The sequence below is a fragment of the Pseudophryne corroboree genome, chromosome 5 (assembly GCF_028390025.1).
Source record: "Pseudophryne corroboree isolate aPseCor3 chromosome 5, aPseCor3.hap2, whole genome shotgun sequence".
NCBI classification, from domain to species: Eukaryota; Metazoa; Chordata; class Amphibia; order Anura; family Myobatrachidae; genus Pseudophryne; species Pseudophryne corroboree.
The window spans coordinates 89582489-89606749 of NC_086448.1; the positions used below are offsets into that span (position 1 = coordinate 89582489).

At 48.3% G+C, this 24261-nt stretch overlaps 2 protein-coding genes across 6 annotated transcripts in view; one reads left to right on the forward strand and one right to left on the reverse strand.

The window, feature by feature from the left end:
- Nucleotides 1-11376, reverse strand: part of MINDY3 (MINDY lysine 48 deubiquitinase 3) — a 265183-nt gene extending 253807 nt beyond the window's left edge. For 2 of the 3 annotated variants that reach the window (XM_063921468.1, XM_063921466.1), the window contains exons 1-2: nucleotides 11289-11376; nucleotides 2037-2246 (exon numbers count right to left, since the gene is read on the reverse strand). In XM_063921468.1, the coding sequence (XP_063777538.1) occupies nucleotides 2037-2133 (97 nt within the window). In that variant the 5' untranslated portion in view covers nucleotides 2134-2246; nucleotides 11289-11376. Of the gene's footprint in view, nucleotides 1-2036; nucleotides 2247-11262 lie in introns of all 3 variants that reach the window. The other variant, XM_063921467.1, reaches the window with a different exon arrangement.
- Nucleotides 11377-19815: 8439 nt separating this feature from the next.
- The window catches only part of LOC134927261 (uncharacterized), a 989775-nt gene continuing 985329 nt past the window's right edge, over nucleotides 19816-24261 (forward strand). Inside the window, exons 1-2 of one of the 3 annotated variants that reach the window (XM_063921470.1) lie at nucleotides 19816-20064; nucleotides 23613-23722. In XM_063921470.1, the coding sequence (XP_063777540.1) occupies nucleotides 20001-20064; nucleotides 23613-23722 (174 nt within the window). In that variant the 5' untranslated portion in view covers nucleotides 19816-20000. The remainder of the gene's footprint in view (nucleotides 20065-23612; nucleotides 23723-24261) is intronic. The other 2 variants (XM_063921471.1, XM_063921469.1) reach the window with 2 other exon arrangements.

Here is a 24261-nt window from a genome sequence, read left to right on the forward strand (position 1 = left end):
TGCCTACACTCTATGGTGATGCGCTGATTGCGAATAGCCTTAATAGTAACAGTAAGGGAAAGATATCAAAGCTTGGAGAGAGATACAGAACTAACCAATCAGCTTCTAACACTTAACAGCTGATTGGTTGGTACTTTCTCGCTCTGCAACCCATTATAAATCTCCCCCACAGACACTTCAACCTCCCCTGCTGTTATTCTAATGCTGGGTATACACGCTACGATATAGGGCGGATCAGCCAGATATTTGTAGCATGTATGCAGCTGACCAATCCGAAAATATCGATCGGTCATGCCAGATCATCCAGCATGTCCCCCTGATGCAATATTTTCTAATTGGTCCATCGGCCGGACTGGGCAGTGTATGTCCTACCATGGCCATCCGATGGACATTTCCCCTGTTCCTTCACATGGAAAGGAATGGGGAATATTCTCCTCCCTGGGGGCTGAGCACCGATATCATGTGACATACACTGGGAGATCTCCCAGTATATGTCCCGTAATAGGCAGTGGCAGAAATACTACTGTCAGCCTAACAGGCAGTATAACTGACCGTTAATGGCCAGCACAAGCATCACTGCAATGTGAGCCTTAAGGTCCATACACAGAGTGAGATATAGAGGAGCGGTTTTGACTATATAGTCAAAATCGCTCAGAAAGTTAGTGCATATCGCTGTGTGTGTACACAGACAACGATAGCAATGCGCGTCCCCGCCAGGTCGCTATTGCTGCTAAAAATAGACTGTGCAGGCAAATCAATTTTGGCTAGGTCGCTGGAAAATAAAAAGCATCTCCTTGCTTAAATCAGTTAGCCAAAATCTCCCATAGCCAAAATCCCTGGAAAAGTTACTCAAAATCTCTTACTGCCAGTTCAAGGGAAAACGCTCAGTCAAAATCTCACATAGATAAAATCGCTCCGCGTGCGCGCACCTTAACTGCAGGAACATGTGTGTGACGCCAGCATAATGTAACAGGTCTCCCAGATCCGGATCTAAATTGCTCTATTGCACTCTCGGGAGGGAGATTAATTTCATCTCAATGGGTGGGATCTGCCATTCCAGAATAGAATGTCATGTTCATTATGGTTAACCAAACCATAGAGGTGCGCAAGACAACATGTGGTGCTGGTTGTTGGCAGTCAGCTGCACAACTGGGACTTGTGGCAATTGCCAAGCAGCACGCTACAGTGAATGGAGTTCTCCCCCAAGAACGAGGTGACAAAGACGAGCAAGACAGCCATTACAGGTTAGCCTCACATAGGGAATGTTCAGAAAATGGGGGCATGCAGGCCAGCATGCAAGATTATATACAGCCGATAGGAGGAAAATTATATGCACCTAGTATAGGGTAGGCTCAAGTACAGTATATGGTTCTGATGACTTGCGGTAAACTCCAGTTTCGTACCGCGCTGCATGTATAAAAGTCTGCTCTGCTGCATGCACTCGTCTTCTCAGTAACGCACATCTATTTTCCTTCAGCAACACAAAGAAAAATTTGCCTCTAGTGTTACTGCAACATACATTAATGCCGTATTATTAGGGTAGTTTCCATACAACAGATTGCAACGGTTTTGCCTGCTCGGGGGCAAAAAAGCAAAACACAAAAACGTGTTTTTTTTCTCTGTCGATTTCCTTTCACAAGCAATGTTTACTCAGATCATTGACACAGGTAAACAGTGTGCACGACTACAAGGCCACACGTCTGAATTGTGTGAAAGCATGCGTATACTCATGTGATTCACTAAGTTCCGGAGACGGCACGGCAGCCGCCCTTTCCAGCAGTTGATACGGCTGTAACATAGCAGCCGTGCCGTGTTCGTGTCATGTGAATACGACAATGCATTTGTCCCTTCTATGGAATAAAAACATCCGGATTTGTTCCGGATGGACAATACAGTTCAGCGTGAAATAGCCCTCAGGATTTTGTATTTTAAAACCAGAAACTTTCAGTCTTATTTGCTTAACAGTACATTACTACAAAACCAAGCAATGAGTATTCACTTCCTGTGAATGAGGCGTACAATGAACTCTTGCTTACCTTGTGTCCACCGGCTGAAGATGGAATCCACAAGGCCTTTGCCGTTTTTTTCTCCCCATACCAAATTCACCAGCTCCTTATTTGAGTCTGACATCATCAATCCTGGAACTTTCTTCCCTGTACAAGTTAAGATGCGGTGCACGTCTCTCGCCCCTCAACATGAACTCAATGGACGTGTGCCCAAGTAAGAGCAGAAATTCAATTGAGCTCCTGAAGATGAAAGGACAAAAAAAATAGGTGAGAGAGGAAGGCGAAATTCCAGCAACTATAGGGCCATCGCAAGAAGTCAAACACTCATATTTGCACTGCAAAATATTACCGCGATAATCAAACAACACTGTACGGCTAATGCCCAATGGAAAGCTAGTCAACTGATAATGTTTCGGACAAGCCTTGAACACCAAGGAATGGCTTTCTGATAATAAAACCACGAGGAATACACTGAGTGGCGAAACGCGTTTGTCCTACATCTCTACTACTAAGTCTGATTTCAAATATTAAGCTTAAAATAAGATTTTACTTACCGATAAATCTATTTCTCGTAGTCCGTAGTGGATGCTGGGACTCCGTCAGGACCATGGGGAATAGCGGCTCCGCAGGAGACAGGGCACAAAATTTAAAAGTTTGACCACTAGGTGGTGTGTACTGGCTCCTCCCCCTATGACCCTCCTCCAAGCCTCAGTTAGGATACTGTGCCCGGATGAGCGTACACAATAAGGAAGGATTTTGAATCCCGGGTAAGACTCATACCAGCCACACCGTACAACTTGTGATCTGAACCCAGTTAACAGTATGACAAACGTAGGAGCCTCTGAACAGACGGCTCACAACAATAACAACCCGATTTTTTTGTAACAATAACTATGTACAAGTATTGCAGACAATCCGCACTTGGGATGGGCGCCCAGCATCCACTACGGACTACGAGAAATAGATTTATCGGTAAGTAAAATCTTATTTTCTCCGACGTCCTAGTGGATGCTGGGACTCCGTCAGGACCATGGGGATTATACCAAAGCTCCCAAAGGGGCGGGAGAGTGCGGATGACTCTGCAGCACCGAATGAGAGAACTCCAGGTCCTCCTTAGCCAGGGTATCAAATTTGTAGAATTTTACAAACGTGTTCTCCCCTGACCACGTAGCTGCTCGGCAGAGTTGTAATGCCGAGACCCCTCGGGCAGCCGCCCAAGATGAGCCCACCTTCCTTGTGGAATGGGCCTGGACAGATTTAGGCTGTGGCAGGCCTGCCACAGAATGTGCAAGTTGAATTGTGCTACAAATCCAACGAGCAATCGTCTGCTTAGAAGCAGGAGCACCCAGCTTGTTGGGTGCATACAGTATAAACAGCGAGTCAGATTTTCTGACTCCAGCCGTCCTTGAAATATATATTTTCAATGCTCTGACAACGTCCAGCAACTTGGAATCCTCCAAATCGCTAGTAGCCGCAGGCACCACAATAGGCTGGTTCAGGTGAAACGCTGAAACCACCTTAGGCAGAAAGTGAGGACGCGTCCGCAGTTCTGCCCTGTCCGAATGGAAAATCAGATATGGGCTTTTATACGATAAAGCCGCCAATTCTGACACTCTCCTGGCTGAAGCCAGGGCCAGTAGCATGGTTACTTTCCATGTAAGATATTTCAAATCCACCGATTTGAGTGGCTCAAACCAATGGGATTTGAGAAAATCCAAAACTACATTAAGATCCCACGGTGCCACTGGGGGCACAACCGGGGGCTGTATATGTAGTACTCCTTTTACAAAAGTCTGGACTTCAGGAACTGAAGCCAATTCTTTCTGGAAGAAAAATCGACAGGGCCGAAATTTGAACCTTAATGGACCCTAATTTGAGGCCCATAGACAATCCTGTTTGCAGGAAATGTAGGAATCGACCCAGTTGAAATTCCTCCGTCGGGGCCTTCCTGGCCTCACACCACGCAACATATTTTCTCCAAATGCGGTGATAATGTTGTGCAGTCACCTCCTTCCTGGCTTTTACCAGGGTAGGGATGACCTCTTCCGGAATGCCTTTTTCCCTTAGGATTCGGCGTTCAACCGCCATGCCGTCAAACGCAGCCGCGGTAAGTCTTGGAATAGACACGGTCCCTGCTGAAGCAGGTCCCGTCTTAGAGGTAGAGGCCACGGATCTTCCGTGAGCATCTCCTGAAGTTCCGGGTACCAAGTTCTTCTTGGCCAATCCGGAGCCACGAGTATCGTTCTTACTCCCCTTTGCCGTATAATTCTCAGTACTTTTGGTATGAGAGGCAGAGGAGGAAACACAGACACCGACTGGTACACCCATGGTGTTACCAGAGCGTCTACAGCTATTGCCTGAGGGTCTCTTGACCTGGCGCAATACCTGTCCAGTTTTTTGTTGAGGCGGGACGCCATCATGTCCACCACTGGTCTTTCCCAATGGACCACAATCATGTGGAAGACTTCTGGATGAAGTCCCCACTCTCCCGGGTGCAGATCGTGTCTGCTGAGGAAGTCTGCTTCCCAGTTGTCCACTCCCGGGATGAACACAGCTGACAGTGCTAACACATGATTTTCTGCCCAGCGGAGAATCCTTGCAGCTTCTGCCATTGCCCTCCTGCTTCTTGTGCCGCCCTGTCTGTTTACGTGGGCGACTGCCGTGATGTTGTCCGACTGAATCAACACCGGCTGACCCTGAAGCAGAGGTTTTGCCAGGCTTAGAGCATTGTAGATTGCTCTTAGCTCCAGTATATTTATGTGAAGAGACGTCTCCAGGCTTGACCACACGCCCTGGAAGTTTCTTCCCTGTGTGACCGCTCCCCAGCCTCTCAGGCTGGCATCCGTGGTCACTAGGACCCAGTTCTGTATGCCGAATCTGCGGCCCTCTAACAGATGAGCACTCTGCAACCACCATAGCAGAGACACTCTTGTCCTTGTGGACAATTTTATCCGCTGATGCATCTGCAGATGCGATCCGGACCATTTGTCCAGCAGATCCCACTGAAAAGTTCGTGCATGGAATCTGCCGAATGGAATCGCTTCGTAAGAAGCTACCATTTTTCCCAGGACTCTTGTGCATTGATGCACAGATACTTTTCCTGGTTTTAGGAGGTTCCTGACTAGATCGGATAACTCCCTGGCTTTCTCCTCCGGAAGAAATACCTTTTTCTGAACAGTGTCCAGAATCATCCCTAGGAACAACAGACGTGTCGTCGGGATCAGTTGGGATTTTGGAAAATTCAGAATCCACCCGTGTTGTTGGAGCACTACTTGGGTTAGTGCTACTCCGGCCTCCAGCTGTTCTCTGGATCTTGCCCTTATCAGGAGATCGTCCAAGTAAGGGATAATTAAGACGCCTTCTCTTCGAAGAAGGATCATCATTTCGGCCATTACCTTGGTAAAGACCCGGGGTGCCGTGGACAATCCAAACGGCAGCGTCTGAAACTGATAATGACAGTTTTGGACCACTAACCTGAGGTACCCTTGGTGTAGGAGGGGTACCTTGACTATCACCTGCTGAGAATACAGCTTGTGAATGGCCTCCAATACCGTCGCCCTGTCGGAGGGAGACGTTGGCAAAGCAGACTTTAGGAAACGGCGAGGAGGGGACTTCTCGAATTCCAACCTGTAACCCTGAGATACTACCTGCAGGATCCAGGGGTCCACCTGCGAGTGAGCCCACTGTGCGCTGAAATGTTTGAGGCGACCCCCCACCGCCCCTGAGTCTGCTTGTAAGGTCCCAGCGTCATGCTGATGCCTTTGTAGAAGCCGGCGTTTGTTCTTATAGGAACGAAAGGACTGCGGCTGAAAAGCCTGCGGCTTTTTCTGCTGGGAGGTGACCTGGGGTAAAAAGGTGGATTTTCCGGCCGTTGCCGTGGCCACCAGATCTGATAGACCGACCCCAAATAATTCCTCCCCCTTATACGGCAATACTTCCATATGTCGTTTGGAATCCGCATCACCTGACCACTGGCGCGTCCATAAACTTCTTCTGGCAGATATGGACATCGCACTTACTCTTGATGCCAGAGTGCAAATATCTCTCTGTGCATCTCGCATATAAAGAAATGCATCCTTTAACTGCTCTATAGTCAGTAAAATACTGTCCCTATCCAGGGTATCAATATTTTCAGACAGTGACTCCGACCAAGCCACGCCAGCACTGCACATCCAGGCTGAGGCGATTGCTGGTCTCAGTATAACACCCGTATGTGTGTATATACTTTTTAATGTATTCTCCAGCCTCCTATCAGCTGGATCCTTGAGGGCGGCCGTATCAGGAGACGGTAACGCCACTTGCTTTGATAAGCGTGTGAGCGCCTTATCCACCCTAGGAGGTGTTTCCCAGCGCGCCCTAACCTCTGGCGGGAAAGGGTATAATGCCAATAACTTCTTTGAAATTAGCAGTTTTCTATCTGGGGTAACCCACGCTTCATCACACACTTCATTCAGTTCCTCTGATTCAGGAAAAACTATCGGTAGTTTTTTCACACCCCACATAATACCCCTTTTTGTGGTACTTGCAGTATCAGAGATATGCAAAGCCTCCTTCATTGCCGTGATCATATAACGTGTGGCCCTACTGGAAAATACGTTTGTTTCTTCACCGTCGACACTGGATTCAGTGTCAGTGTCTGGGTCTGTGTCGACCGACTGAGGTAAAGGGCGTTTTACAGCCCCTGACGGTGTCTGAGACGCCTGGACAGGTACTAACTGGTTTGCCGGCTGTCTCATGTCGTCAACCGACTTTTGTAGCGTGCTGACACTATCCCGTAATTCCATAAACAAAGCCATCCATTCTGGTGTCGACTCCCTAAGGGGTGACATCACCATTACAGGCAATTGCTCCGCCTCCACGCCAACATCGTCCTCATACATGTCGACACACACGTACCGACACACAGCAGACACACAGGGAATGCTCTGATAGAAGACAGGACCCCACTAGCCCTTTGGGGTAGACAGAGGGAGAGTTTGCCAGCACACACCCAAGCGCTATAAATATATATATAGGGACAACCTTAATAAGTGTGTTCCCTTTATAGCAGCTCAAATATTATAAATATCGCCAATAAGTGCCCCCCCTCTCTGTTTTTACCCTGTTTCTGTAGTGCAGTGCAGGGGAGAGTCCTGGGAGCCTTCCTCGCAGCGGAGCTGGGCAGGAAAATGGCGCTGTGTGCTGAGGAGAATAGGCCCCCGCCCCCTTTTCGGCGGGCTTCTTCTCCCGTTTTTTTTTTTTTTTGGAACCTGGCAGGGGTTAAATACATCCATATAGCCCCAGGGGCTATATGTGATATATTTTAGCCAGAATAGGTATATTACATTGCTGCCCAGGGCGCCCCCCCCAGCGCCCTGCACCCTCAGTGACCGCTGGTGTGAAGTGTGCGGAGAGCAATGGCGCACAGCTGCAGTGCTGTGCGCTACCTCATGAAGACTGAGACGTCTTCTGCCGCCGGTTTCTGGACCTCTTCTCTATTCGGCATCTGCAAGGGGGTCGGCGGCGCGGCTCCGGTGACCCATCCAGGCTGTACCTGTGATCGTCCCTCTGGAGCTAGTGTCCAGTAGCCTAAGAAGCAAATCCATCCTGCACGCAGGTGAGTTCACTTCTTCTCCCCTAAGTCCCTCGTTGCAGTGAGCCTGTTGCCAGCAGGACTCACTGAAAATAAAAAACCTAACAAACTTTTTCTAAGCAGCTCTTTAGGAGAGCCACCTAGATTGCACCCTGCTCGGACGGGCACAAAAACTTAACTGAGGCTTGGAGGAGGGTCATAGGGGGAAGAGCCAGTACACACCACCTAGTGGTCAAACTTTTAAATTTTGTGCCCTGTCTCCTGCGGAGCCGCTATTCCCCATGGTCCTGACGGAGTCCCAGCATCCACTAGGACGTCAGAGAAATTTTATTATCTTCACGGTCACTGTCTATGAATCATCTCACCTACTACTAATTATAGGTCAATGGAATTTTCTACAAATACTATATCCAAACTTCATCCTATCCCACATTTCTAACTGTCCAACCCAGCTCTTCTGTAACACAACTCCTACATATATCACACTTTACAATCCTATCAACTTTACATACTGTACCTTTTCAACACAATTTCTTACTGCAGTTTAGTCCACCCTACAACCTAACCACAGCAATCTCAATCCATACGTACCATTATAAAAACTTGTGTAATAATATACCAATCATGTAAATTACGTACCATATTATCACTTAATATGGTATGTGTCTTCAACCATATTTTAAGTATTTACATAGGACCAATGCACATCACTTTCCCACTTATATCGCTTTTATACTAAAATGATGAGTCGCACCCAGGAGCCGAACACTGGTGATTCCCAGGTGCGACCCGTCAAGAGACCCCTTTCAGACAGCGGCTCGACCAGGCATACTGCCGGGTTGGTGATGTCACCGCTAACATATGCGGAGGTGGCAGTTGGAGATGAAATGATCTCCAAGCGGCGCCTCTTCTCTATGCAGTGAACGGGTCCCATCGACCCGGCTAACCTGTTTACACTGCACCGGGACCAACCCTGCAAGCTAGCCGGGATGAATTACGGGGTAACTAAACCAAGTTTAACCTGTTTGCATCGAGCCACTCCCGGGTTATCACAGCAATAACCCAGGTTTTTAGTGGCAGTATAAAAGGGGTATGACTGGCACATATCCCCATCACAACCAAGCACTCTATTTCATGCCTCTACACCCTCCCGATGTCATCACTCAGGCAACCCCCTTACTTCAATCTACTTGATTACAGACTTAGCTTTTCCTGTTGTACCTGTCGTTTCAACCTGAATAGCCCTCATTAAACTACTTCCAATGGTATTGCTTACACAGTCACTCTTACCAGAAAGCGCCAACCTCTAATAAGCGGCCTAGTCATCTTTCAATTAACCCTGATTCTATCTCAATATCTAGGGACCAAAGTCTAAACACCAAGCAGCAGTGCACAGCTACGGACACATAAATACACTTCATTTCTAGGATCATGAGTGGATAATGTCGGATTTTCAGCACACACACACAATATGCACATCAGCCAAGTGCAACAGTGCACCGGGAACACGGCTTTTTCCATGTATGAGATCCACTGAACATATCGGAGCAAAGTAAAACAAAGAAAGGCAAGCAATTAACTTTGAACCTGGAACAAACCATATTCCAATGCAGAGTATAAATAACATTTATTTTTTGCATGCACGGTAGATACTGGCTGCTTTTGAATGTAGCCCTCAGATGCTGGGCAGCTTTATCTTTACACTGCAATTTACACTTTGGTTTGGACATACCCCTCTCAAATCTAAATCTCTCTGTACATGTTATGTCTGCCCCAGCTGCAATACAGCATGATTTTACCAAAGTGCAAAGTTATCTGTTCGTTTTGCCCTCAACGCAGAAACAGCCCCTTAGAAGTAAAGAGTACAGTGGAGTGAATCATGTTTTCTTTGCAGTATGCTACAGACCCTTATTTTTATAAGCATACATGCTGCGTTCACTATGTCATGGCAGTAGCGTAGGGGCCAGTTTACACTAAGCACTTTGTAATCACTTCCGATTGCTTGCCGGTCTGCATGTGCAGCAGTCCTGCAGACCAGCCAGAACCCTGCTGGCCACATTTACACTGATATGGCTAGTGTTACAGTGCACTTGATAGGCATTCTCTAGTAGACTCTGGATATGCCCCTTTCAGACTGACAAGAGCCGGATCGCACCCGGGAATGTGTACACGGGTGCTTCCCTGGTGCGACCCGGCTTGAGACCCCTTCAGACTTGTGGCCCGACCCGGCATATTGCCGGGTTGGTGATGTCACCACTGACGCTACCGGAGGCGGTGCTTGGAGATAATCATCTCCAAGCACCGCCTCCTCCTATGCAGAGAACGGGTGCCGAGTCGCCTTGACCCGGCTTACCCGTTCACATTGCACCGCATCCCGGGTCGATTTCAGACCCGGCTTACCCGTTCACATTGCACCGCATCCCGGGTCGATTTCAGATACAATCCAGGTTGAGACCTGGGATGAAATGCCGGGACGCTCGACCCAGGATATTCTTTCAGGTCCCTTTCACACTAAGCAAATTCCCACTGGATGCGCGTTCATGTGCAATAACCCGGGAAATATTTGTCAGTGTGTGAAAGTGGTATTAGTGTACACAACATCCTGGTATAGTACATGCAGGAGATTCTTTATAAATAAAAAACAGCAGGAAACTTGGCCAGGCACAGTGGGCAGGGGGAGCGCCTTGGCCAGGCACCGCGGGCAGGGGGAGCGCCTTGGCCAGGCACCGCAGGCAGGGGGAGCGCCTTGGCCAGGCACCGCAGGCAGGGGGAGCGCCTTGGCCAGGCACCGCAGGCAGGGGGAGCGCCTTGGCCAGGCACCGCGGGCAGGGGGAGCCAGGCACCGGGGGCAGGGGGAGCGCCTTGGCCAGGCACCGGGGGGAGCGCCTTGGCCAGGCACCGGGGGAGCGCCTCGGGGAGGCACCGGGGGAGCGCCTTGGGGAGGCACCGGGGGCAGGGGGCGCGCCTTGGCCAGGCACCAGGGGGCGCGCCTTGGCCAGGCACCAGGGGGCGCGCCTTGGCCAGGCACCAGGGGGGGGGGGGGGGGGACAGGCACCGGGGGCGCGCTTTGGAGAGGCACCGGGGGCAGGGGGAGCGGTTTGGCGAGGCACCGGGGGCGCGCCTTGGCCAGGCACCGGGGGCGCGCCTTGGCCAGGCACCGCGGGCAGGGGGAGCGCTTTGGGGAGGCACCGGGGGCAGGGGGAGCGCTTTGGGGAGGCACCGGGGGCGCGCCTTGGCCAAGCAACGGGGGCGCGCCTTGGCCAGGCACCGCGGGCAGGGGGAGCGCTTTGGGGAGGTACCGGGGGCAGGGGGAGCGCTTTGGGGAGGCACCGGGGGCGCGCCTTGGCCAGGCACCAGGGGCAGGTGGAGCGCCTTGGCCAGGCACAGATGACACCCATTGTTCATACATCATTGTCAGGTAGGGCCAATAGGTTACACATTAGTTGCTCCATAATTCGAGCCTAGAGGTAGGTGGCGCCCACTGACTGAGCATTAGGAGATATGTGTAGCTCATTTGCCGGGCAGGCTGCGCACTGACACCTGACAGAAGACTACTGTATCACAGCAGACAGCAGGAGGGTATGGGTCCCGGCCACTATCACACCGAGGGTACCGCATACACCAATGTACAACCCCGAAGCTCAGCACACCCTCCGCCCAGGTTCGGCGCCCACCCAAACCTGCCTGCAGTATCATCGTCCCGCACTCACCCGGCGACGAGATCCCAGCTACACACTGACTCAGGTGCTGATAGAACCGGAAGCGGAAGTAAACGGGAGGGGGCGGGTCCGTCGCCATAGCAACCTGGCGTGCTGCTATATAATGTCCGTCGGTCTGAGTATTATCATACAGTATATACACGTGACACCAGCCACTGCTGCCCGCACACAGGGAGGACTATACCTACTGTATAAATGCTAATGTGCTGTTATACACAGCTAGGATGTGTTATATCCCCGCCATTAGTCCTGTCACTAGTGTCTCCAGGGGAGATGATATACAGTACCTGACAGAGATGCTTAGGAAACTATGTACAGCCTGCGGCACAGGGGTTCATCATATTTACTATCAATAATAAAAATTATATCCTTGTGGTTTTTCTCCTATAGTGAAAATGTAAATGGGTTTAATGTGCGCCAAAATATACTCTCACAAGCATGGGCTACAAATGTCCGAGCTCAGTATTATGGGTTATTAATATGACGCCACAAGGGTTCCGCAGCAGCGAGATGTCGCTATACGCCAAGCCTGTCCCTCAGGACACGATTTATGAAAATGGTACAAAGAAAAAGATGGTGTTGGACATAGCGACCAACCAGATGCTACATGTACGTTATTAGAGCAGTTTACGGGCTAGATGCATCATTGCTTGGAGAGTAATACAATGGAGAGAGAAAAAGAGTGTCAGCCAATCAGCTCCTAACTGTCATGTTACAGGCTGTGTTTGGAAAATGACAGGAGCTGATTGGCTAGTACTTTTTCTCTCCATTTTATCACTATCCAAGACTGAGCTGATCATCTTCCCTCCCTCCCGCACAATCTCACCTCACACAATCTCATTATCCATTGATGGCACAACTATTTCATCTAGCCCCCAAGTACGCTGTCTTTGCGTAATCCTTGACTCCTCCCTCTCCTTCAAACCAAACATTCACCTCTCACAAATTTGTCATTTTCATCTCAAAAATATTTCCAGGATTAGACCCGTTCTCACCCATGATGCCATCAAGAGCATTATCCACTCACTGATCCCTTCCAGATTGGACTACAGCAATCTCCTCCTAACTGGCATCCATGACAATTACCTCACTCCACTCTATCCTCAATGCTGCTGCCCGGCTCATCTTCCTCACCAAATGCACAACGTCCACATCCCCTCTCCTACAAGCCCTACACTGGCTTCCCTTCCCTTTCAGTATCCAATTCAAACTTCTCACACTCACTTACAAAGCCCTCACCCACTCATCTCCCATTTACATCTCTGATCTTATCTCCCATTACACTCCCACCCGTCCTCTTCGCTCTGCTAATGCACGCCGACTCTCCTGTCTTCTGATTACTTCCTCCCACTCCTATCTCCAAGATTTTTCACGTGCTGTTCCCTTACTCTGGAATTCTCTACCTCTCCCCGCCAGACTCTCTACAGGACTTCCAACTGGTTTTTAAGACCCACTTCTTTACCAAACCCAGACAAATCTCATCCTAACCCTCTGTTCCACGCTCGATCTACCCCATCTGTGTCTCCCCTGTCTGTCCGCCCCTCCCCTTTAGAATGTAAGCTCTCACGAGTAGGGCCCTCTTCCCTCATGTGCTTATCCTTTTCTTACTTTAATAATCCTCAACTGCCCCACTGGTTTTCGGCCACCTTGAAACTTATCTCAGTGTCATCTGCTGATGTAGCTATTTTTAGTCACCCTGTACTAGTCCTTTATTGTCTTCAACTGTAAAGGGCCCCATACACTAGAACGTTAATGCCCGATTTCATCCAATTTCGGACATTCGGGACGATATATATTTCCGATCCGATCTGATGCGCGTTCCCGTGAGAGTCGGATCGGCTCCCCTAGATTGTTAGTGCTGCACTCGTGATATGTCGGTTCCCGCAGGCATGGCTGGGATCGCATACGATATATCGCATGCAAAATTTACCAAATCGTTTGGAACCACTCCCGGGAAGCTCCCGGGAGAGTTCAAGGGAAATCGCCTCTGACTTCAGCCTCAGGACATATCGTTGTAGTGTATGGGGCCCTTAAGTCACTGTTTTCCTGCTTTGATTATTTGCTTATGTACTCTGTAATTGAGCGCTGCGGAACGCTTGTGGCGCCATATAAATAAAAGATAATAATAATAATGACGCATCTAGTCCTCAGTAATTAAAACAAGCATCTGGTTGCTATGATAAACTGCAGGGTAGACTTAATAAACTTTCTAAAAATGACCCTTGGCCAACATTGCTGGGTGATCATATCATACAACCCATTAAGAACCTAGCAATCTGGTGGACCCAGGGGTTAAAGTGAGCCGGATCGGGGCGGAACTGCGTTCCGTCAGTTCCACCAGGAGACGGAACGCAGTTCCGCCTCCCCCGGCTCACCTAACCCGATGTCCCGGGCGGCGCTGCAGGGAGATGCCGGGCGCCCGCTGAGATCGCGTTATCAGCGGGCGCCCGTCTCCCTCTCCGCAGCGGCAGCCGGAGCTCAGTACTGAGCTCCGGCTTCCGGCTCTGTCAGTGCGCGCTATGGGAGAGACGTCATGACGTCTCTCCCATAGTGCCGAGGAGCGGGCGGCGAGAGAGGACTGCGGCGGGAGCGGGGCTTGGTAAGTATGGTGCTCCCCCGCCCCTCCCTCCTATATGTGTACCACTAGCGGTGTTTCTACTGGGGGCTAGTTACTGGGGGGCTTTTACTACTGGGGGGCTTTACTACTGGGGCAAACTACAGAGGGGCAAAACTACTGGGGGGCTTTACTACTGGGGCAAACTACAGAGGGGCAAACTACTGGGGGGCTTTACTACTGGGGCAAACTACAGAGGGGCAAACTACTGGGGGGCTTTACTGCTGGGGCAAACTACTGGGGGGCTTTACTGCTGGGGCAAACTACAAGGGGCAAACTACTGGGAGCATTACTACAAGGGGGCAAGCTACAAAGGGGCAAACTACTGGCAGCATTACTACTGGGGGCTAAACTACAAGGGGGCATAATTACAGGAGCTAAACTACTGGGGGTATAACTACAAGGGGGCAAATTACTGGGGACATTACTAACTTTGGCAAACTACATGGGGGCTAAACTACAGGGGCTAAACAACTGGGGGCACAACTGCAGGGGGCATTACCACTGGGGGATAAACTACATGGGGCAAACTACATGAGGGCAAAACTACTGGGGGCATTACCACTCAGAGGCTAAACTAAAGGGGGGGGGGGGAGTAAATTGCTGGGGTCATAACTGCAGGGGCATTACCAGTATGGGCATGACTACTGGGGCTAAACGACTAGGGGCAATACTACACAGGGGCATAACCATTAAGGGCATTACTGATGGGGTGCACAGCTAATGAGGGCATTGTAAAGGGGGCACTTCATAAGGGGCACTACTGTTGGGGGCATTGCATAAGGGGCACTACTACTGTGGGCATTGTATAAGGGGTGCTACTGCTGGGGGCATTACTGTATGGGCCGACAAAGAAGCTGCGTTCCCGGTCCGCCCTCCGTCGCTCCACCCCTACCATCGCCGCCGCACTGGAAGCCCAGGTTCCAGACTCCCAGCTGCAGCGGATCTGGGACCAGGCCGGCTTTATTATCCCTGCCGCTGCATCGAGCTCCTGTGACCGCGGCGCTACTAGTTCAAATCTGTCGCTGATTGGCTGCCGGTCCGCAGCAGTTTTGAAATATTAGCGCCGTGGTCACAGGAGCTCGATGCGGCAGGAGGGATAATAAAGCCAGCCTGGTTCCAGATCCACTGCAGCCGCCCTCAGCCTCTTCTGCCGCCCCGCCCTCGGACCTCTGCGCACCCACAGCCTCCTCCTCCGCACTATCTCCGAGGCCCACAGCCTCCTCCACGTCACGCCTACCACAGCCTACTCATCCACAGCACCGCAGACCACCGCTGCTGCTAAACAGGTAATCTAACCTGCTGCCTTTCTCTCTCCCTAGTCCCTACTGTATTCCCTTGCTGTCACTTTCCATGTCCCTGCTGTCACTTTCCATGTCCCTGCTGTCACTCTCCCTGTCACTCTGTCACTCTATAATGTGAATTTCGGCTCATACCGTGTGCTATAATGTGAATTTCGGCTCATACCGTGTGCTATAATGTGAATTTCGGCTCATACTGTGTGGTGTAATGTGAATTTCGGCTCATACCGTGTGCTATAATGTGAATTTCGGCTCATACTGTGTGGTGAAATGTGAATTTGGCTCATACCGTGTGGTGTAATGTGAATTTGGCTCATACTGTGTGGTGTAATGTGAATGTGGCTCATACTGTGTGGTGTAATGTGAATGTGGCTCATACTGTGTGGTATAAATGTGAACTTCGGCTCATACTGTGAGGTATAATGTGAAAGGGGTCCTACTATTGTGGTGCATAATGTGTATAAGGGGTATATGGTGTGGTAAACTACACTGAAGGGCACGCCCCCTTTTGCGTGGCCACGCCCCCTTGTCAGGAGTGCGCGCGCCTTCAGCGCGCACATAATTGCACCCTTCACTTTTCCATACCCCCACTTCAAAATTTCCACTTGGGTACTACTACTGTGGGCATTATTACTTTTGTGTGACCACGCCCCTTACTTTTTGAGGACACACCCCTTTTTGCTGCGCGCGCCGTAGGCGCGCGCAATACCTTTATTACATGGGCACCGTGGGGAGGGGGGTGAGTTCCACCACCTCTCTAGGACCACTTTAAGCACTGGGTGGACCATTATGCAATAGGTAGCATCTATCCTTGTGTATCAATGCCTATTTCCCTATAGATTGTAAGCTTGCAAGCAGGGCCTTCATACCTCTACGTCTTTTCTTACCCAGTTTTGTTCTATTACTGTTCTAATTGTAAAGCGCAACGGAATATGCTGCGCTATATAAGAAACTGATAATAAATAAAATAAATAAAGTGGTTTTGCCCATAGCAACCAATTAATCAGATTCTATCATTTCTCTATTGAATTTAATACAATGCTAGAATCTGATTGTATAACATGCAATAGAGAAATGCTAAAATCTGTTAGGTTGCTATCGGTAACACCAACACTTGCCTGTTTTTAGTAAATCTGTCCCTATGTTTTATTTTACTTTACACCTGCAAAGTAAAAAAAAAAATAGCATTTACTAGTTTTCATAAATGTCTTCTCTGGGTTAGTGCATGCTGATATGTTTTCGGGGCCGCACAGCTGGCCCCCTGATCTATGTAATAATTATGGATGGCCTGGCCCACCTCAGACATGCCACCCGCTTCTACAAACGGCTCCACCTGTGAGGAATGGAGGGATGGGACAGCAGGGAGAAAAGGGGCGGGAGCTGGAGATTGGCGCAAAGATGGTGCAGCTGGGGTAAATGTAGTGGGAAGGTGGACAGAGAAACCTTGTCTGCTCGCATGACAGTTCCAATATGCTAGTTTAACAATAAAGCAGGAAGGTGACAGGGTCCACAGGTGAATGCTCCGCGGAAAGACAGTCACCTCCTGTCACTTGTTTAGATGCATTGCTGAAACAATTCTAAAGTACCGTGCAACAGAATATGCTGGCGCTATCTAACTAACTGTTAATAAACAAATTCTGAGGATTGTCAGGGAACTGGGGGCACTCTAAGTATACAGTGACCAGTGGTCCCTGTTACCTTCCAGGTTTATTGTTAAACTAGTTACCAGACCGTCAAAATGATGGAATCAACATAACAGTAATGTCAGCTGTGCACACCCGAACGGAGCAACACTTGAATTGCTCCGTCGGGTGCCATCTAGTGGTCGCCAGCGCACAAAACGCTTGCATTCCCCCAACAGAGGTGAGGAGCAACATTAACCTTTTATTATATAGGATTTGTTTACAATCTCACCTAATATGCTCCTACAGCTAGGTATTCCTTCCTGTGATTCCAGGTGTAGTTAGTGAGATTAAGGGTAATGTAAGGCCCTTCTGATTTGAATTCACTATAAACACTTTCAATATGTAAACATGCAATGCAAAATTGAGTTCAGATGCATCCTGTTTCCACTGATCATCCTTGAGATGTTCCTACAGCTTAGTTGGAGTCCACCTGTGGTAAATTCAGTAGTTTGGACATGATTTGGAAAGGCACACAATAAAGTCCCACACTTGACAGTGCATCTCTGAGCATAAATCAAGCATGAAGTCAAAGGAAAAATTATCTCCTACTTTGAAGGTCCCAATGAGCAAAGTGGCCTCCATCATCTGTAAATGGAAGAAGTTCGGAACCACCAGGACTCTTCCTAGAGCTGGCCGGCTGTCTAAACTGATCAATCGGGTGAGAAGGGCCCTAGTCATTGAGGTGACCAAGAACCCGATGGTCACTCTGTCAGAGCTATAGCATTCCTCTGTGGAGAGAGGAGAACCTTCCAGAAGGACAATCATTTCTGCAGCAATCCACCAATCAGGCCTGTATGGTAAAGTGGCCAAACAGAAGCCACTCCTTAGTAAAAAGCACATGGCAGACCACCTGGATTTGCCAAAATGCACCTGAAGGACTCTCAGACCATGAGAAACAAAATTCTCTGGTCTGATGAGACATAGATTGAACTCTTTTGCATGAATGCCAGGTGTCATGTTTGGAGGAAACCAGGCACCGCTCATCACCAGACCAATACCATCCCTACAGTGAAGCATGGTGGTTGCAGCATCATGCTGTGGGGATACTTTTCAGCGACAGGAACTGGGAGACTAGTCGGGATAGAGGGAAAGATTAATGCAGCAATGTACAGAGACATCCTGGATGAAAACCTGCTCCAAATCGCTCTTGACCTCAGACTGGGCAACGGTTCATCTTTCAGCAGGACAATGACCCTAAACAGACAGCCAAGATATCAAAGGAGTGGCTTTAGAACAACTCTGTGAATGTCCTCGAGTGGCCCAGCCAGAGCCCAGACTTGAATCCGATAGAACATCTCTGGAGAGATATGAAAATGGCTGTGCACCGATGCTTCCCATCCAACCTGATGGAGCTTGAGAGGTGCTGCAAAGAAGAATGGGCGAAACTGCCCAAAGATAGGTGTGCCAAGCTTGTGGCATCATATTCAAAAAGACTTGAGGCTGTAATTGCTGCCAAAGGTGCATCAACAAAGTATTGAGCAAAGGCTGTGAATACTTATGTACATGTGATTTCTTTGTTTTTTATTTTTAATAAATTTGCAAAAATCTCCCACAGACTTTTTCACGTTGTCATTATAGGGTATTGTGTGTCGAATTTTGAAGGATAAAATGAATTTATTCCATTGTAGAATAAGGCTGTAACATAACAATATGTGGAAAAAGTTAAGCGCTGTGAATACTTTCTGGATGCTGTGTGTGTGTTCTGGTATGAATGGTCGACATTCATTAGGTCGACCACTATTGGTTGACATAGACATGGTCGACATGGACTAATAGTCGACACGTGGAAAGGTCGATATCGATTGCTGTGGGCACGATCCCTCGCTCCGCTGCGCTCGTTACAGGTTACTGTTCCCAAAAGTAGTCCACGTGGATGGTAAAGTATGAAAAAAAGCCATGTCGACCTGTCCTGTGGTGATAATTTTCATGTATCAACTAATAGTGGTCGACCTAATGACTGTCGACCTTAGCAAGATCGACCATCCAAATGGATACCAGATAGATAGCATACCTCCCAACAAGACCCTCTCCAGGAGGGACACAATGCTGTGCTTCTGGACTTTTTTCCTAATGTATGATTGCCGGCATCTGTGTTCAGGTTCATGGATAAGAAAGGTGTTTCACTACAGGTGATGGCAATCATAAATTAAGAGGGAAGTCCAGAAGCAGAGCATTGTGTCCCTCCTGGAGAGGGTCATGTTGGGAGGTATGAGATAGATAGATAGCTAGAGCATACTTGCCTACCTGACCCTCTACATGAGGGAGAAAATGCTCTGTTCCTGGACTTTCCTGGTAATGTATGATTGCCATCACCTGTGGTGAAACACCTTTCTTATCACTTAACTAGCTCACCACAGGTGATGGCAATCATACATTACCAGGAAAGTCCAGGAACAGAGCATTTTCTCCCTCATGGAGAGGGTCAGGTAGGTAAGTATGAGCTATAGACATAGATAAATACATATATCATACATAATAGTCCTACACAATTCCATGGACAAATAATATACAATATCCTAAGATGTCTGTCATATTGTTGGAACCATTTAAAGCTCGAAATACTTAATTATTACCCCTTACTATTGTACCCTGTACACCATTCGTTCTAATCAATTTATTATAACGCCATAATTAACATACCTCCCAACATGACCCTCTCCAGGAGGGACACAATGCTCTGCTTCTGGACTTTTCCCTTTCTCTTTGATTGCTGGCACCTGTGTTGAACAGGTTAATGGATAAGAAAGATGTTTCAGCACAGGTGATGGCAATCACAAATTAAGAGGGAAGTCCAGGAGCAGAGCATTCTGTCCCTCCTGGAGAGGGTCATGTTGGGAGGTATGAATTAAGCATACAGTATACTAAAAAACGGAAACATCAGAAGCACTGCATAATAGATTAAAACTCGCAGCAGTATCAATATGTCAGCCTGATACAAAGTTACAGCACAGAAACGCAGGTGGAGGAGTTCTGACCCTGTACGGATGCCGTAGCAGCTGGGAGCCACGCTGCCAGTAGTACAGTACTGCACATGGTGATGCAGGAAGTGCCCTGAGCTGCAGTTGGGGCTGCTGAAGGGTTTGTTGTGTCTCTGCTGTCAGCTATGGGAGGGCAATCTAAGAAAAGGAGCAGCAAGTCCAAGAGGAGGCAGAGAGGCAGGACTGAAGGTGGGGAACCTGAGCCTTATCCTGCAGCAGATGTATTATTATTTATTATTATTACAGCAGCATAGCTGTATAAGTAATAGGTCCCAATCATCTGTTAGTTATGCTGCAATGTGTGAGGTGCGGTGCCATAGGATTAGTGATTAGTTTTTGTTGCTAAACCATTACAACTTGTTAAGTTACATTTGCTTCATGACACCTTGTAAAATAATGTATATGTTATTTAGTGGGAGATGTATTAATCCTAGAAGAGTGATAAATTTAAGATGCCCACAGCAATCAACAATTAGCTCCTAGCTATCTACAGTTTAAAAAATGACAGCAGCTGATTGATTTCTGTGGGCAACTTCACTTTATCTCTCTGCAAGGTTTGATACATCACCCCTTGATTTATAGGTTGCTAGGTGTAGTTTATGTTTACAGAATGTGTGTGCAGATATTTATTATACTTTTAAAGTGTTGATGCAGTTATAGGCCCTACACACTTAAAGCTCTAACTGAACGATATGAACGTTGAACGAGAACTCGTTCATATCGTTCAGTGTGTAGGCATGAAGAATGCACGCCCTTGTTCATCGTCGGTGCCGTGTCGCTTATACAGCAGTGGCAAACGCAGGATTTCTAGAGGGAGGTTTCCAAATGCAGTACACAGTCTCCCACTCTGCGGAACATAGGAGCAGGAGTCTGAGGGGAGTGGTAGAAGAACCTAGTAACGACTCTGGACATTAATGTAACCATTGGTCTTTGTATACACTGGATACTGTATGGAATACAGGATTAATATTTCATATATTGTGTATAGTATATGCTGTATCAAACATATTTAAATCATATCAATAAGATAAGTGGTCAGGAAAAGGTTAAACATACCATAATAAATAGATAAATGCACAAACATAAAAGAACCAGTACTGCACTTTCTAAGCACACATTCTCCCACCTCATGGTAAGGCTCCTGTCTCTTCTTCCTAGCAGCTATTCTCTGGTCCAGTGCACTGAGTGAGGACTCGGATCCACATACACAGCAAACTTGGTAGAAGTTACTACCACTGGACATGTGCATCAGCTCTGCTCTCTCCCTTAAACCGCATGAAGTGGCGACAGTTCTAGTATTTGTATTACAGTATATACTATTGCTATTGTTTTCATATTTCGAGCCACTTGCCAAGAGGAGGGGGGTTTCTGGGCGACCAGAAACCCCCCCTGTGTTTGCCTATGTACAGTACATGCATGCCAATATGGACAATCTCCTCCATACTAGCATGCACTGCAATGGAGCCGGGTGACGGGGGGAGTGAAGAAACCTAATGCCCTCCCCTCCCTCGTCCGCACATCGCCGGGTGTGTAGGGTCCATTAGACATCTCCTGCGAGTATGTGCAGTCACATGCCGCACTTATTGTAGCTCTGGTCTAGCTGATTTTTTTTGCAGTCAGAATTTGCTGTATAAGTTCTGGGTTGTCCAAGTGAGGAGGATGCTAGCAGAAAGCATATTTATATCTAGTACAGCATCGTAAGTTGTTATAAATTACAGCCTGAGGTCTGGAACGCATAGACATCACCAGACGCTGGGTTTCATCCCTGGTGATGCTCTGCCAGGCCTCTACTGCAAATGTCTTCAGTTTCTGGTGATGTCTGTGCGTTCCAGACTTCAGGCTGTAATTGACTGCAAAGGATTTGCAACAAAGTATTAAAAAGTGAAAGTTTGATTTAGGATTGTTTAGTTTGTCCCATTACTTTTGGTCCGTTAAAAAGTGGGAGGCACATATAGAAACCACTGTAATTCCTACACCGTCCACCTGATTTGGATGTAAATACCCTCAAATTAAAGCGGAAAGTCTGCAGTTAAAGCACCTCTTGTTTGTTTCATTTCAAATCCATTGTGGTGGTGTATAGAGCCCAAAATATGAGAATTGTGTCGATGTCCCAATATTTATGGACCTGACTGTATATACTGTGCAGGGTCTTTTGCTCACCTCTCCCACACCCCGCACAGACCATGTCCAGACTCCTCCTGCCAGCTGCTGGTGGCTACTGGCCTCATCTACACACAGACTGGCTTGGCATGACAGAGCCCCAGCTCCCAGCAGTAGAAGTTCCAGAGTCCAAGCAGCTCCTGTGGGAGTAGTGACAAACCGGCGCCTGATTGGAGATACACTCTGCCGCTGGAGGCCCGCCTGAACACTGAGGGGCAGGAGAGGCACGCGCTGCGTTCTCCTCCCCTCACACACAGCAGGCAGCAGCACGTTGAGTAGCATTAGGGGGTACCTGTAACTGTGAGGCCGTGGGGGCATATGTATAACTTGCACTGTGGGGCAGTGGGGTCATATGTATAACTGGCACTGTGGAACAGTGGGGGCATATGTGTAACTGCCACTGTGGAGCAGTGGGGGCATATGTGTAAGTGGCAGTGGGGGCATATGTGTACCTGGCACTGTGGGGCTGTGGTGGCTTATGTGTACCTGGTGCTGTGGGGGTATATGTGTACCTGGCACTGTGGGGGCATATGTGTATCTGGCTCTGTGGGGACATATTTGTATCTGGCACTGTGGAGGCATATGTGTATCTGGCACTAATGGGGGAATATGTGTATCTGGCTCCCTATATGTGTATCACACACCCATATTAATGTGGCATGTGGCCACACCCATTTTTTTTGCGCGCCTTTGCCCGTGCGCACACAGTACCACTAAGACATTTTTTTTTCTACTTGTACCACTGACTGGAGGAGCAGTGAGGAGGCAGGGTGTGGCCAGGAGAGGGCAGACCGTGGTGACCCAGCATATTCCTAGTGTATATAATAATCTCCTATGGTCTGTCCCATCTCTGACATGTCCAGAAGGTGGCAGAACTCTCAGGTGATGTCATAACTCAGGGGTGGCCAAATTCGGTCTTCCAGGGTCCTAACAGGCCATGATTTTTTTGATCTTCTTGCTGGTCCACAAGTGTCTTCATAACTACCTGGCACTTGTAAAAGATCCACAGGTGTATTCAGTTACTATCTGACACATTTTAAAAGCTCTACAGGTTGTATGTGAAACATTTGGAGTTCTTGAGGACCAAACCTGACCACCCCTGACATCACTGAAACCGGTGGGAGAGTTGGGGTTTGAGTTCAGATCAACTGTCAGTGACTGTAACTTAGTAACAATGTTTTTTTTTGGTTATTCCTTTCATTAGTACCAATCTACAGAGACAGTGACTTTGTGATACATATTTATATATGTCTGTAATGTTCTCTGATGTGTAGTTGGAGCTAGGGCGCATGACGCCACTCCACTTGCGCCTTCTGCCGGTAAGATGCGACAGGCCAAGAGGATAAGTAACTGGTAAAAAGGGCAGAGCAAATATGTAGGACAGAGATGGGTACAGTCTAGAGAACGAGGATGCAGATGTACTGTTGGACGAGGGACAGAGGATGAAGGTGGGAATGAAGATGGAGCGGGACAATCTAAGACCTGCATAAGACAGGTCAAATTCAACTAGTTGCTTAGATTTTTAGTGCTCTTTTCTCAGGTGGATTTTGAATGGTATTTTTTTCTTTGTTCCCAAGTGCATGATCTGGTCGGCTTGTCAGCAGAAGAACGGATGAAAGTCAAGATGCAAAACCGAGCAAGGAAGAAAACGACAGAAAAATATACAGTTCAGCAACTATTAGAAAAGGTAATATTGTTAGTATATGATGCGCTCTGTGCCTGTCTCCTTCCACATAGAAGTCTATGGGCGCATCCCCTAGTGTTAATCCCCTTGTGCCAGTGTCTCTTGGAGGCGGAGCTATATGTGATGTAGGCTCTAATCCTCCATCTTAGAGAGTGAGTGTAAGCGTGCAGAGCTGGGAGCGGATCTCAGTAACAGAGACTTACAGCGTTCCTTGCATGTATCGCGGCTCCGGAGCTACCGCAGAGCCGGGCGCCGCATCTTCTCTACAGCGGGAGTCAGACTGCACGGCTGTACAGTCCTCCGTCCCTTACCATTGGGAGATAACTTATGCTGGGGCACCTCATCCACACAATCGGACTGATAAGTACCACTACCACTGCTGTGTTACCTTGTATGATATAAGGGGGCAAATTACCTATATCAATACTGCATCTAAGTCATCTGGGTGTTTACTGAATAAACCTGCATTACTGTTCAAGTGTGTGGACTGATGTCACTGCACCAGGCAATTCCAATACACTCTGCCAACAAATGTCCTCCAT